General features: G+C 39.9%; 1 protein-coding gene across 3 annotated transcripts; it reads left to right on the forward strand.

Annotated features, from left to right (window-relative positions):
- The first annotated feature begins 451 nt into the window (after positions 1-451).
- Positions 452-7,262, forward strand: LOC129101173 (platelet glycoprotein Ib beta chain-like). Of its 3 annotated transcripts, XM_054610846.1 has the most exons (4): positions 452-527; positions 1,613-3,815; positions 3,848-4,159; positions 7,165-7,262. In XM_054610846.1, exon 2 carries the CDS (start codon positions 1,625-1,627, stop codon positions 2,246-2,248), a length of 624 nt encoding a protein of 207 aa, XP_054466821.1. In that variant the 5' UTR covers positions 452-527; positions 1,613-1,624; the 3' UTR covers positions 2,249-3,815; positions 3,848-4,159; positions 7,165-7,262. The 3 variants fall into 3 exon arrangements, with proteins under 3 accessions (XP_054466821.1, XP_054466819.1, XP_054466820.1); XM_054610844.1 differs by having other exon boundaries at positions 1,613-4,159; XM_054610845.1 differs by lacking the exon at positions 7,165-7,262 and adding an exon at positions 4,840-5,058 and having other exon boundaries at positions 1,613-4,159.
- The last annotated feature ends 9,102 nt before the right edge of the window (positions 7,263-16,364 follow it).

The raw sequence follows: 16,364 nt of genomic DNA on the forward strand, positions 1-16,364 counted from the left end.
TACATCATAGGTTACTTGTTGATTATATTTTGTTTTATTAGTCAGAAACCACTAAGTAACCAGTAACTTAGGTTATCAAATAAATGCAGTGGAGTAACAAGTACAATATTTGGGAATTATAGGGAAAATAGAAAAATGTTCCCATGTTTAGCTGCTGTAATCTGACTCAAAGACTCTAGGTTTCACTAGTAATTAATTAAAGATAATAATATCTGTAACTTATTGAACACTTTCTCTATTTGTCCTCTAAGTACCAAACAGTTCTTTCCAGAGAGCTTCCTGCAGTAGAAAGTCATTAGAAATGAAGGACCCACAAGATAAAGAGTTACTGAGATACTTCTCATGTCCTGTTAGACGTCTGTGTGTGTGTGTGTTGTTCTGTACGTGTGTGTGTTTTGTACTGTACGGGTGTGTGTGTGTTCATATTTGTCAGTGGTCTTTATCAGTGACTGTCAGCTGGTAGTAACACACACACACACATCCTCTGTAGAAACACAGTTCTCTCCTGAAGACACGAAGCACTGAAGGTAAATGACTCTCCTCAGACCTTATGAAGACTTTTAGTTCTGTAACTGTCTTTAACATAAATTACATTAAAACAGGGTTTCCTGTCATCAGTTTGTGACAGAGGATTATGTTTCTGCAAACTTTAATGTTAATGTATCTAGTGTTGTTTAATATGAGGTTAAACAGTAACAGTTGAATGATCTCTTTAATTTACAGTCAAGAACCAGACAGGAAATGTGGGAGTGTAGTTGGTTCCTACACCTTAATATCTGCGGAAAACAAATATTTCACCCATCAAGAGTTATAAAGAGCAGAGGCTGATTATGGTTTCCTCTTTGACCAGTGAAACCAACACACAATGCATCAATCTAAAGTGATTAGTAGTAGTGTTATGATCATTTACTCAAGTAAAAGTAGTAATATGTCAGTGGAGAAAGTTCTGCATTCAATATTTGACTTGTGTAAAAGTAGAAAAAGCATCAAATGTACTTAAAGTATCAAAAGTAAAAGTACTCGTTATGCAGAATGGCCCATTTCAGAATGATGTACAATATATAATTAGCTTATTATAGTTGATGTATTATTGTGCTCATCACTTAAATGTTGCTGCTGGTAAAGGTGGAGATCTTTTAATGCTTTACATACTGCTGGGTAGTTTGTGATTTCCTTCCTTGGGGATCAATGAAGTCTTATCGATACCTGACCGATAATAATTTGTTGATAGTATTTTTGTGTTATTAATCTGCAAAGATACTTATAAATGAAGTGAAGTAAAGGTATAATATTTTCCTCTGAATTGTAGTAGAAGTATAAAGTGGCAGAAAATGGAAATACTCAAGTAAAGTAAAACTACCTCAAAGTTGTATTTATAGATACATATCATGAAAAACTACATTTGGTTATCTGGATTTGGCTCCACATCACATCTCACATGAAGCCCCCCCACTCATGTTTTTATTTTAACATTTCAGCATATAGACATGTTTAGTAGAAACCCAAAATACAAGTATGAGCTTAAAAATAGGGATGACATGTCACCTTTAAGTGCAGTATTTCAGTAAATGTCTCATCTCCTCTCTCCTCTCCTCTCTCCTCTCTTCTCCAGTGATTAGTAACCATGAAAGGGTTTCTGCTCCTCTGCCTGCTCCCCTTGTTTGGAGGTCAAAGGTCATCAGCATGCCCCCACCTTTGCTCCTGTCATCACAATCAGGTGGATTGCAGCAGAAGGTCTCTCACCTCCTCCTCACTCCCCACCAGTTTCCCCGCTGGGACCACCTCCCTCCATCTCCACGACAACCGGTTGACCAGCTTCCCCAATGGGCTCCTGGATGATCTGACCTCCCTCCGCTCCGTCTCCCTTCATGGTAACCCCTGGGAGTGTGACTGCAGCGTCCTCTACCTGCGGGCCTGGCTGCTGCGTCAGCCTCCCGCCCTCACATCACACCTGGGCGTCAACTGCAGCTCCCCTCTCGGCCTGAGAGGGCGACTGGTGGTGTATTTAACGGAGAAGGAGGTCCTGGAGTCCTGCCACTACTGGTACTGGGACCTGGCTCTGGTCTCACAGGTGTGTCTGTTTGTGTTTGTGCTGCTGCAGGCGGCTCTGCTGGTGGCTCTCATCTTGTTCCTGAAGAGGTTTGAGAGGCTTTCCAAAGAGGCGAGGAGGACCAGGGAGGAGAACCTCACAGCCGGGGAGAGTCTGAGGGAGAACGTGTACGCTCCTTTTAAGGACAGCAGCATCTGAGATGGAGCTGTGATGATTTATTGATACAAAAGAAGAAGAAGAGCTGTTTATCGTTTGAACATCGGAGAGTAAATGTCTCTCACATACTTTTGTGTTTCATGCTATAATACCAAAGTTCATTTCATACACAAGCAGGTGACAAATGAAAGAAAACCCCTGAATAAATGAGTAGAGAATCATAACAAAGATGCTTCAATGCAGGAAAAAGCTAGAATGGTTCAATAAGTATGAAAATAATGTTAACCAGTTCCAACTGAGCACCTATGGGAGACTTGAAACACCTCACTAAGATGAGTTTATTTGTTTTATTTGTCATCCATCTTTGTATTTGTAGACCTTCATATACCACCGTTTAACACCGTAGAACAGACTAAATGAAAAAAACGATTAGAAATAATCTGCACTAGAGAATTACTGATAATGGATTTTTAAGGCTGATGCCAATGTTATTATTTGAGAAGAACATTTCCTGTAACAACATACTGGATTCTATTTATTTCATTGTCAGTATTTTGATGAGAATCCTTTCAATTGTGAAAAAAGCAGGACATTTTACATTTGAATCATGGACTTGTCATTGATGTGAGGTCGTGAACAAACTACTACAAACATATTACTGTATTGTTCATACTAATATGTTTGTGTTCAGCTAATATCAGTTGATAATATCGCAAATTGGTTTGACTGTCAGCACGGTTATACTCATTACACTTTTATTGACATGATAACAATGATCACATGAAGAAATCTAATATTTTCTATGTCAGGTTTAAAGTCAATAACTCTTTCTGCCATGTCGATGAACAATAACATTATAGTTTTCCATTTTCAAAGGCTCATGTGGCCAAAGAATATATCAATAAAAATATGTACTTCAGCTCCTTGAGAAGCTTTATTTGTATGTGTGAGCCAACTGAAGACTGAATGAGAAATGGTTACGACTGACGAACATCATGAAGTGAGTGTTTTATGTGTGTGTTTGATATCTGGCAATTGTATACGTTTTTCTAATTGCATTATATTTTATGTTTTGTATTTCCTCTTTTGTAACATACATTTTTAAAAAATCAAAAGCATTTGGATTAATAAAAAATATATATTTCAATTGATAAATTCAATACAATTCTTTAGAAATTTCCCTCTAAATCAGCTGATACCATAAAACAGACTTACTTCTGTAAGAAAAAAATATCGTCTAAATTCTTCCTTTTTTCTATGAATTAAGAAACGCTAATAGGTAGATATTGGGGATTACTTTTCTTTGTAGCGGAACCTTTAAATGGAGACTAGGTTTCAGCGGCGGGCTGTTTAAACTGATGGACCGTCGTTTGTTTACACGTGAGGTTTGTTCAGGACTGTTATTTCGCACGTGAAGTGTTTACATTAAACGTGCCGTTGTCTGACCTGTTCAAATAACAAATATTTGTATTTTGTAATTTACATTTTTCACCGTAATAGTTGAGCTTCAGTTAGCTAGTTAGCTCGTGTAAGAGCCACTTTGTTATTGTTTGTTTTGTTAAACCTCCCACCACTTGGGGGCGTAGTGTTGCTGTCAATGAGGCAACAGGTTCATATAATCAGTGGGGCTCATTGAAACAGGTGTTGCTGACTAGGCAGAGGCAAACTGTTTTTGACCTTATTGAATGAAGATGTATGTTATGATTTATTTTGTGTAGGAAAGAGGAAAGATACTTTTGAGATAGAAAGTGCTTTGTTTGTTTTTGGAAACCCTGCGATTGTAAGCAAATAAATTGCCTTAATTTAGAATCTGGACTTTAGTCATTTTTTGCACAGGACCTCAGTTTAAAATGGGAAAACTGAGGAAGAAACACAACTGGAAGGGAAGACAGCAAAGTGACGCCCAACAACCAGCAGAGGAGGAGAAGAAAAACGTTGTTGTGGAACTTCAAGGTAAGAATTCAGAGGTGAAATCTATAAACTGGTGAGGTTATTTTGGTCTTTATTGTCACTTTAATGTGTTGTTGTCTTCAGATGGGGCCAGGCTAAAAGGTGCAGACCAGAGCAACACTCATACAAACAGTCAAAACCACAATGAAGCCTTTAGTAGTGCTGAAACATGTGGTTGGTTAATGGTAGTTGATCGACAGCATTAAGTACGAATTGACCATTAATGTGAGGTTTTGCTGCTTCTCTGTTTTATGTCACTGTAAAATGAATATCTTTGGGGTTTGGACTGTCAGTCAGACTTAATGGTAAAATAGTGATTCCTAAAAATACCAAACTTCTTTTGAGATCTGCTAAAAGGTACCCAGACTGTAGATATTAGGGCACAATGCATTTTTAGGACAGACTGTAATGAACATCAAAGACTGTCAAAGCCGAGTCGAAAGTTATTTTTTGTTGGGTGGTTCCTGATTTAAATCCATTGATTTCCAATATTAAGGAGCTTTTGTACAGCTGCTTGTTTAACTTTGGTTTCTTTTTTTGAATGAAAATAGGTTTTATAGAGAAACTTGTTTTTTATGAGATTTTGTACTTTTTTGTTCTATTTCAAGCACATCAATCAGTTAGAGCAATTAACATGGTTATAACATTAGAGTTCCTGTTTGCTTGTTTTCCACGGTTGGCAGAGAACTCTCGCTCGAGCTCATCAAGATGGTGGAACCCCAGTCAACGCCCAGCGGGTTCTACTCAATCTACTTTCTCGTAAAAAAGAGAGGCGGCAGATTGCGTACAGTCATGGATCAGAGGGGACTCAACAAGTTACTGAAGGTTTTGCCATTCCACATGTTTAGAACAGCAGATGTTCTTTGTGCTCTTTTCCAGAGGAAATGTTCATGTCTGTTGCCTCAAAGGATGCCTATTTCCATGTCTCCATTGTGCCTCACCACAGACGTTTCACCTTTTTAAAGCTGTCACTTTCAGTTCAGGGTGTTTCCATTTGGACTATCTCTTCTCCCTGCGAGTGTTCACAAGTTGCGTTACGGCTGCCCTCTCCCCCTTCAATCGAAGGGCTTGAAGATACTGCTGTACCTTGACGATTGGCTGATTTGTGCGCCATCCCGGCTTCATGTGGCATAGGACAAGGCTTGCCTTCTCTCTCACGTGGCCCTGCTGGGTCTCAGGATGAACATGGAGAAGAGCCTTCTGAGCCCCTATCAGCGCATAACCTTCATTGGTGTGGCTCTGGATGCAGTCACTATGACGGCCTGTCTGTCGCTCCAGCGCGTTGACGACATCCTCCACAGCCTTCCCCTTTTCCGAGGGGGCAGAATGACATGGCTTCCTCAGATGTAGTTTTGGGCTTGCTGGCACTGAGCCCCCTGCAGAGATGGCCGAACAGCCTTCTCTTGGACGCTAAGTGGCACAGGACAATAGAGGTATCAAGTCAGTGCCTTCTCGCTCTACCGTGGAGGGAGAGGGCATTCTTGTCAAGGGATGTCCCCATGGGCTCAGTTCCTTTCCGCCGGGAGGTTGTCCCAACAGATGCCTTTCTCTCAGGGTCGAGTGCAGTATGGGGGAACAGGTCTGCTCAGGACTGCATTGAGCATGTCAATGTTCTAGAGCTACGGGCTGTGCATCTAGTGTTCAAACGCTTTCTGCCATACTTGAGAGTAAAGCATGTGCTGGTCCGGTCGAAGAGCACCTCGACCGTGTTTCTTATGAACCACCAGGGGGCACTAAATCTGCAAAGTTGTTACGGCCGTCCCGTTTACGGACAATGTATCTACCAGGGGAACTGAAGAAGGTCGTAGATTTCCTGGGGGGGCTTCAACCAGAGGTGGTGCGCAGCATCTGGGGCCTCTTCGGCAGGGCAGATGTGGATCTCTTTGCCTCGGAGATGTTGACCCACTGCCCCGTCTGGTTCTCCTTGATGGAGAGAACCAGTCCTCTGTGTCAGGATGCCCTGGCTCACATGTGGCCAGAAGGTCTTCTTTACGCCTTTTTCCAACATTTTGATCTTACCACAATTCTCAGAGGGCTTCAACAGGCCTCAGACTTCTGCTGGTGGCCCCTTATGGCCAGCCAGGACTTGGTTTAGCTCTGCTGCACAGACTCTGCTGCAGGACGCCCTTGTGCCTCGCCGACGGGAGAACCCTCCTGTCTCAGCCTAGGGGTCGGATTTTGCATCCTGATCCCGGCTGCCTTTAACTGTGGGTCTGGCCGCTGGAGGGCCCGACCCGCTGCTGAGTGGCTGCATAGAACCAGTTAGAAGGACTATCCTTAAAGCCAGAGCCCCTTCTACCCGTCTCCAGTACGAGAACAGGTGGAGGTTGTTTTCTGAGTGGTGTGCCGTTCAGAACAAGGACGCAGTACAGTATAGCGGAACTTAGCTGGTACTGGAAAGGTTAAATACTGTGCTCAAGGACACCATCTTCAGAATTGGGTAGCAGTACGCTGTGATTCACACGTGGCGTTTCCCTGTTTTCCTCGATCGAGCAACAATAAATGTTACTGCTTAAGACATCTGGGAACTAGCTCTAAGATTTCCATCACAATGCTGGGTGAGCTTAATTTTTTGTTCAGGTTACAATAGTGGACAGTACGTCAGGTCATATTTTGACCTCTAAAGGTCACATGACTTGGCTTCACAAACCTCATTTTTTTTTCCAGGTTCCAGCATGAAGCAGGATTTCAGGGTGAGACTTAACATCAGGCTTTTGAATTAAGGGATCTAATTGAGACCTGGTTGAGGGTTTGTGGGGCCCCAAAAGTCTACAATCACATTTATTTTTGGACACAACTTTTGTTTTCACCTGATTGCAAGATGCAAGAGCATATTTAAAAAACGTTTTATTGTACAGGAAGTTTTATATTAGGTACACTGATATGGTTGTACTACAGTTCTGTATAGCTGCAACAACAGCTGCTGTTGGTTCCTGTGAATTTGATGGAGTTATGTTATTATGTATTTATGCTTGTAAAACACCAAAAATGTTGTCAAACTGTTTCAGACTTGTGGCTGCTGAAGAATAGACGCTTCACTTCTGAAACGTTTCCTGTTCACACTGAAACCACGATGGAGCCGTGAATGAGCTGAACACAAACTAAGAGACAGATGACGTTTAACTGATTTATTGAAAAGTATTCAGAAGAGATGGGATGGCTGCTGACGGCAGAGGACAGGAGGGTGAAGAGGAATGTGAGGACGGGCTGGACTGGATGGAAGAACGTGGGCAGACCTGAGTTGCAGAGGAGTTAACAGGAATGAAACACGAAGGATAAATTACTAACCAGAGAAGACTGAAGCGTCTCTACCTCAGTAACAGAAGCAACGATCTGGATGTGAAGAGCCGGGGTTGAAAACAGCGAAGCTGATGAACTGATGAGGCAGGAGAACAGGAGAGTGAGCTGTAGGAAAGAATCAACACTCACACACTCACATAGAGAGGGAAACAGAGAGAAACACAAGGGAACAATATTAAGGCACGGCCGTGATGGAGACACATGCCTTTTTAAAAGCTGCTTTAGTGCTGCTGCAACTACCACAGTATTATTACAGCTGATACAAACTACTACTACTACTGCTAATCATGAATGAATGGAACGTACCATCTTAACTTTGTGTGGTGTTATCATGAGTTTGTCTTTTATTAAAAAAAAGTAAAGGTCTTTAAGAGGGTCTAACCCTAACCCTTTGACAATGTTCCATCCAAATGTATGTTTCCTAATGTTCATGTTGCAAAGTCATGATATAACAAGACTCTTGTTTAACAAGATATTACACCTAATTTAAGGAATTGTTTTCAACTGTTAACTTTCCAGTTTTAACTGTATCTGTGGCATCACTTTCAAAAAAACACCATTCGCCATGAAACAGGAAGTTGTTATAACTCGGCCGTACATTGTCTAATATGCTCAAAATTTCTCATATGTCATGCCATCCTGACCCTGAAGACATCTTCATGTCAATTTAGAATATTAGTAATAGCGCCACCTAGTGGCAACAGGAAGTTACATGTTGTGTACTCTTACAACCTCCTCATCACATTAATTAGATCTCTCTCAGATTTTGTCAGAAAAGCCTTAAAACCTTGATAATGCTTCATTGTGAAGATTGTAAGAATTTGTTGAAGGGCGGCTCAGCGAATTTCGATCCTTCACCGTGAACAAATAAACTTCTGTAACTCGACTCCACAAGGTCTGATCTTTTCCATATTTCACATGTTTGATGAGACTCCGGCCATAAGACATATTTCCTTGTCCCTACTTTTCCCTCGCTGGGTCATTAAGTTGCCCTCTACCTGCTCGAGAAGGCAGTACGGCAATATAATTGATAATTAAAAAATAATAACCATGGAGGACTCAAGCAAAAAAAAAAAACAGAACATTGAAACTAGAGTGCGTAAGGATACGACTGTTATTGTATTTTTATTCTCAGGATTTTTGAGTGATGGATTGAATTATTTATATCACATAATAAAGAACGTTAAAAAAACAACCCAATATAAATAATAAAATAATATGCAAGGGCAAAAGCATAAAAGGCTTTAAAGAGTCTACTCCAGTTTTGATTAAAAACATCTATCAAAATAAACTTCAGTGATTACAATTTTGAATATAAATATATTTATTCAAAGCATAAAATCATTATCCTGCAAATAGGCTCACACAAGAAAAGCGCCACTTAATCAATTTTATACCCACAGTTCTGTTACCAGACTCTCTCTCCATCTTCCTACATCCACATTTTATTTAGAGTGTAACTCATTTTCCAGAATATAGACAAAAGATTTGGCATTTTGATTTGGTGCCAGCGCTTCAGTTTGCAGCCCCGGTCTTAGGTTGTCTTCGTGGCCGCCTGGTGACGCATGATTTCGGGGAAAGATGTGTATCGTCTTTCTCCGAAATCAAGCGTCACCAGGCGCTGGCACCCCCACTACTCACTTTCTACTTGTTTGTTTCAAATATTAGCTCAGTCCCTGCACGCAAGAGAAGCTCGGAAAGGCTTGTAGCAAACACCAGCCTTCTTCAATAAAGTTATTGCAAAAACGTGGAGGCTAAAAAAGACACAGCTGCGACGCAATTGCAGAAGGCTGCTTTCCAGCTGGCATGTTGGAGACGTAACAAAACTAATGGCAGATCGTCTCTGTAACATATTGACTCATTCCTAGACAGTCACCTTGTACACAGCTGCACCACACAGATCTCAACTTGATTTAATCTGTGTGCTATTAGTACATAAATAAAACGATGATAAATAATAACTTTAGACCACCAACATTTTTGTTGCTGAAAAGTGAAATATTAACCCCTTGATTAACTTTCTTTACGTTAAACGATTTACCATAGAGTAATGCCTGTTTTATATTCTTAATTTCGGCGTATTGACAAAAACAATATAATGCCAAGCAGGTATAACGTTTACCATGTTCACCATGCTAGCTCAGTATGCAAACTTTTGCTAATTACCACTAAACAGTAAGTATGGCTGAGTCTGATGGGAATGTTTTTGCAGATATTAACTCTTGAAAGTGCATCAATTTCCTATGTTTCCTTTGTTTAGACTGATACTCCTTTGAATCATCACTTATGACTCATTACAAGCGTGTGTTGCCATCTGCCTGTATTTTCCTTTTTATTTTAATTATGCTGTGACTGGGACATTTCTGGGCTCAGCAGAGCACATTTGGACCTCACATGGTTGTGTAACCAAAACCATGAAGCAGGGTCTGCATCCAGTATAATTTCGATGTCAAACCGTACAGAGGCCCAGGTTGACCTATGTGGCACTCTTTAGCGTCCTATACAAGGCAGCGGGTTGTAAAATCACTGTGTTTTTTAAAGCTTCATTTTCCCCTTTCAGTCTCTATGTGATGCTATATTGGGCTGTGTCACATACCGAGCAGAGAGACATACAGACACAGAAAGCAGACTGGGGGGCGACTGCAGGATAAGAGTGCCTTTGGCTGCATTCCTTTAAAATCTGGTACCTTCCCACAGGTTTGTGAGGAGGTGTGGATGTGTTTATTTGGGTTTTGGAATATACCTGCCATCACTTGTTTAGCCAAAGAGGAAAGGCTAACAGGGCTAACAATATGACTACATAATATACCTTTAAACCAAATATCTGGCATCCTTTTTGACAAACTTTATTAAAAATGTTAATTTATTCCATTCCTCTAGGTATGTATTTCATCTTTTTATCTACAAACACGTTTTCCCACAGGCTCTGTTTTGTTTGTTTTTGCGTCTGTATGTCTCTCATGCTCTTCTTTTGCTGTAAAAGTGAGTAAGTCTATCTCTGTTGTCTCTCTGACCTGATCTTGAACTCCCAAAGAGAGATAATCACAGCCTGAGTCCATCCTCTGCTCTCACTGCTGGCACTGTCACCTCTACATCCAATTGAAGTTAATTCACTTTTTAATCCAAACACTTGGGGAAAAACATCAACCCGAAAACCTGTTAAAGGAGTAGTTCAACATAATGGGTAATAGGCTTATATTCTCTATCTTGTCAAGGGGAAGATGAGAAGATTGATAAAATGTCTGTACGGTGAATATGTAGCTAAAGCCAGGAGATGGTTAGCTTAGTTTAGATTAACGACTTAAATCAAGGGATAAATCGCTAGCCTGGCACAGTCTAAAGGGTAAACAAACTTCTCCAAAGCCCACTAATTAACACGCTGCACCTTGTTTGTTTAATACATACAAAAACCAAAGTGTTATAATGACAATATTGGTTTTAGTTGCAGTAATATTTCTCGGCAGGGCACAGTGAGTTCCTGTGAGTATTGTTTAAGGCTGGTGATCTCTATTTGCTACTGTCTAAGGTCTATTTGACCTCTCTGGACACAGCCAATCACTGCGACCATTGCTTGAACAGACAGTAGTACAAAAAACTAATAACTTGTGTTTCTTAGTTTTCAGAACTGTGAAATAACACATTGGCCTCATATCAAAAAAGATATTCTCTTGGCAAAATATCAGCATGCTTATGCATCTACAGCACCAGTCAAAAGTTTGGACACACCTTCTCATTCAACTACTTTGAAGAATCTAAAATATAAAAACATATTCTGGTTTGTTGAGCATTAGTTTGTTTACCAAATAATTCCGTATGTGTTCCTTCATAGTTTGGATGTCTTCAATATTAATCTACAATGTAGAAAAAAATTAAAATAAAGTAAAACCATTGATGAGAAGGTGTGTCCAAACTTTTGACTGGTACTGCATCTCTCAAACATTGTCATAGTTACTGCCAGCAACTTTATGCTAAGGTGGCATTGAGGCACAGAGGATTAAGCTACATAGGGAATACTGTTGAAGAGCAATTTATTGCTGGTTTGTGTCCATTCATATGAGTTGTTGAGAAAAATAACACTATATATATACATATATACAGTAATGAACACTCAGTGTTATTATTAGAGAAACAAAATGGAACCATGACATTCTAGAACTCATAGTTCTAGAATTCACACGTGTATCAAAGGAGTGAAAATAATCAACACAGACATGCACAGATCAGCACAGATTAACACCGATCAACACAGATCAAAGCATATCAACACAGATCAACACTGAAAACAGTTTTTGTCAGGCGACAACTTGCAGCTATTATTTTTAGCTAAAATTACAGACCAGCTCTTTGGAAGTAAGGTATGTCTACAACCCTGTTTATAGGATCATTCCTCAATCACCTAGTTCATCATTTAAGTCTTATCATGACTGTCGTTGTCTACTTAATTAGTCAGTCATTATGTTAAAATCAACAAATGTTGCATTAATTAGCTGGTAGGGACTTCTTTTGAAATCATATTTGTTCAACAAAACGTTGGCACAAGCTTGTGTTTGTACTACAGATTTTAGGGACAGATACCATTTACTAGATAAGCTGTCACATATGCTAAATGTCAAATTTGATGGTTTCAAGCTTCAGAATTGAAATGTAAATATTTGAGGTAGGACGGACAATATTTTGATATTGTAATGTAATTTTTGTTTTCTTTGTCTGATTTATTTAGTCAAAATGGACCAAAGAGGAGACGGATCTCACAACAGCAGAAATGGTAAGTGCTTGGTTCATCATTTTATACATCTATCTGTAATGTATAATCTTTCTAAAAGCTTTAAAAAGGTGGAGTCTGCGGTTCTAATCAAAAAACAGAAATTTTAAGTTATTATTTCCTCATGCTCTGTTAGCTGTCCGTACTGTTTGCTCTGAAAAAAAAACCCCGGTGTTCATACACAGCCTTGGCTCTCTAAATAGAAACCAAAGACAGTGGATCAGGCCGGGACACTGGGGCAAACTAATTACATTTTTTAACATTCAAAGCTTCTATTGGGGTTTTCTAAAAAAGCTTGTAACGCCTATTAGTATACACTGTGTGCACAATTATTAGGCAAGTTGTATTTTTGAGGATTCATTTTATTATTGAACAACTTCAGTGCTCTCGGTCAATCCAAAAATGTTAATAAACCTCAAACCTGAATATTTAAGAAAGTAAAAATGAGGTTTTGGCTTTCTTAGGAGAATATCTATGTGTGCACAATTATTGGGCAACTATTAGTGTGCAGAATTATTATGCAACTAAATGGAAAACGAAAATTTTCCCAACTCACTTGTTTATTTGCATCTGTTAAAGTGAGAATAATAAACGAACAACTCAAAATTTACAAATAAACATTTCTGACATTTCAAAAAAAAAAAAAAAATCAGTGACCAATATAGCCACCCTTATTTTCAATAACAGTCATAAGCCTTCCATTCATGGAGTCTGTCAGTTTCTTGATCTGTTGACGATCAACGTTTTGTGCAGAAGCAACCACAGCCTCCCAGACACTGTTCAGAGAGGTGTACTGTTTTCCTTCACAGTAAATCTCCCGTTTAAGAAGGGCCCACAAGTTCTCAATAGGGTTTAGGTCAGGTGAGGAAGGGGGCCATGTCATTATTCTTTCATCTTTAAGGCCTGTACTGGCTAGCCACGTGGTGGAGTACTTCGATGCATGCGATGGAGCATTGTCCTGCATAAAAATCATGGTCTTCTTGAAAGCTGCAGACTTTTTCCTGTACTACTGCTTGAAGAAAGTGTCTTCTAAAAACTGGCAGTAGGTTTGGGAGTTGATTTTGAGTCCATCTTCAACCCGAAAAGGTCCAACTAGCTCATCTTTTATAATACCAGCCCATACCAGTAGCCCACCTCAACCTTGCTGGCGACTGAGTCAAAGTGGAGCTCTGTGCCCGTTATTGATCCAGCCACGGGCCCATCCATCTGGTCCGTCAAGAGTCACTCTCATCTCATCAGTCCATAAAACCTTTGAAAAATCTGTCTTTAGATATTTCTTGGCCCAGTCTTGACGTTTCAACTTATGTGTCTTGTTCAGTGGTGGTCGGGTTTCAGCCTTCCTTACCTTGGCCATGTCTCTGAGCACTGAACACCTTGTGCTTCTGGGCACTCCAGGTAGGTTGCAGTTCTGGAATATGACAGCACTGGAGGATAATGGGTTCCTGGTAGCTTCATGTTTGATTCTTCTCAAATCTTTGGCAGTTCATTTGCGTCTTCTTTCTCAACGCGTTTCTTGCGACCCTGTAGACAATTTCAGGAGTGCTGTATCCCTCTGAAAGACTTTTTACAATTTTTGACTTTTCAGAGTCAGTTAAATCTTTTTATTTTTTGGCCCATTTTGCCTGAGGAAAAGAAGCTGCCTAATAATTATGCACACCTTGATATAGGGTGTTGATCTCCTTAGGCCACACCCTCCCTCATTACACAAATACACATCACCTGATATGCTTAAATCCAATAGGCATTCAAGTTTATACAGCTTGGAGTTGGAAAATAGGCATAAAAATGATGATATGGTCAAAATACTCACTTGCCTAATAATTGTGCACACAGTGTAGGTGGGCCTCCCTTGATGGGTGGCAAGCAGGAGAACAAACCAGCCACGTTGAAAATGTCGTTTTTCAACTGTTAACGCCAACAAATATGGATTAAAGTAGAATATTTTGTTCGTAAAAAACATGTTCATTTTAGAAATTATTACATCAACCTTTTTAACTGGGAGAATTTCAGTGAATGTGTGTTTGTGAGAGATGGGAAGAGAAAATAGAAGGTGGGGTAATGCCCCCATTATTTCTGTAAGTCTGTTTGTCCACGCTGGCAGGGTGCTGGGAAGCGCAGCGCCTTTCTGAAAAGTTCAGTGATATTCAACTAGAAGCGTTTTGGAGTGGCCACACAAAGAAGTGTGGAAGTGCTCTGAAATAAGACAATGGTGGTTAGAAAAATAAATAATGTATGGACACTATAAATTAAGCTATAAACTATTCGGGACCACCCTTTGAGCCACACAACACTATTGCAGCAGGGGAAAGGCCATGGATGCATAAAGAGAAAGGCAGTGACAGGGACGGTAAATCTGGGGTTTGGTTGTTGAATCTTTCTCCAGTATCACAGACTCTACCTTTAAGGGGGACTTATTTTCAGTTTTGTGCAGTTAATGGTAATGATAACATGATTTTTTTTTTACCTTGCAGGCCCCCGACTTGGCCTTAATTTGAATGCAAGAGGAGATTGGTCACCGGCAGTTCAACTTCGTGTCAGACTCGTTCGCTTGGTTGAATTTCTCTTGGTTCCTGGACCCCGGGAGCCCGGCTACGCTCTGGTAGGGGACCTGCTTCTCGTCCCTGAAGTAGAAAATGCAAATGACGTCGGTGACAATATTGAGGACCAGGATGATGAAAACCATGGTAACATTGACAACAATGAAATCCAGGGCAACCGTGAAAACCCTGACAACAATGATAATATTCTCAACCTTGACAACATAAGCAACCACGACAGCCTGGACAACAATAATCACATCAACATCGACAATGTAGACGACATCGTTGACAATCACAGAATTGATAACAATAATGAAGATGCAGAACAGGCTGGTGCTAGTGCTGGGGTTGAGGTTGGAGTCAAACAGGGTGAGGAAGAAGGCCCCCTACCTGGAGTGTCAAGGAGGAGGTCAAGAGAGGAGGATGAAGATGACTTTGAGGAGAGAAGCAGCAAAAGATGCAGATGGTGGGATGAGTTTGCTGAAAGCAGCAGCGACAGTGACGGCAACGACAGTGACGGCAACGACAGTGACGGCAACGACTGCGACGATTTCAACAAGAAAACTGGAAACAGTCCAATCAAACATGCTGAAGTTCCTGAAGAAGAGCCTCTGCCTGGTCTATCGAGGAAAAGGACAAGAAAGACTGACAGAGCAGAAGATGAGAGAAGCAGCAAGAAGTCAAGACAGTGTTTTGAGTTTACAGACAACAACTCAGACACAGTTACCGTCACAACTGGCCACGATCCTGCTAAGAGTAGTGGAAATATTACGGTGACTGAAGATGCAGCTGCTGCAGAGGAGACGGACAAGAAGCAAGAGACGCAGGTGGACGAGGAGAGGGACCCAAGACCAGGTGGATCTAGAAAGAAGTCGAGGGAGGACGATGAAGAAGAGGACACACCGGGCAGCAAACGATTCAAACGTTGAGAGGAGACAGTTAAATTGAATCAATTAAATTGATATATATATATACACTGATATATATATATCAATTTAACTCAATTAAATTGATACATACATACATACATACATACATACATACATACATACATACATACATACATACATACATACATACATACATACATACAGTGAATCAGGCTATGGCAAATACACAATTAGAAAAAAAGGTAACAGCAAAATTTAATTTGTAATCTGTCCTTTATTGGCACCCGTTTGCCAATAAAGGACAGATTACAAATTTAATTTGTCCTTTATTGCCACCTGTTTGCTGACCATCCTGGAGGGGGATCCTACATTTAGCGGTCCCTCCCGAGGTTTCTTCCTTCTTTTTTTTTTTAACATTTCTTATCAATCCAGGGAGTTTTCCTCGCCATCATTGAGAGTTTGTGGTCAGGGTGGTTGTCAATTAAATTAAATTTTGTTAGTAATGATTTATTATCCTCTCTAAATTTAATGTATGTAATAAAAATAATAATCAAGAATTAATTAAATTAAATTTAGTTAGTAATGTTTTATAATCCTCTGTAAATTTAATGTATGTAATAAAATAATAATTAAGAATTAATTAAATTAAATTTTGTTAGTAATGCTTTATAATCCTCTGTAAATTTAATGTATGTAATAAAAATAATAATAATCAA

Source organism: Anoplopoma fimbria, chromosome 13 (genome assembly GCF_027596085.1).
Source record: "Anoplopoma fimbria isolate UVic2021 breed Golden Eagle Sablefish chromosome 13, Afim_UVic_2022, whole genome shotgun sequence".
Classification (NCBI taxonomy): domain Eukaryota; kingdom Metazoa; phylum Chordata; class Actinopteri; order Perciformes; family Anoplopomatidae; genus Anoplopoma; species Anoplopoma fimbria.

Bases quoted from the DNA above. Each gene is read 5' to 3' on its own strand.
- LOC129101173 (XM_054610844.1), top strand. From the start codon at position 1,625: ATGAAAGGGTTTCTGCTCCTCTGCCTGCTCCCCTTGTTTGGAGGTCAA.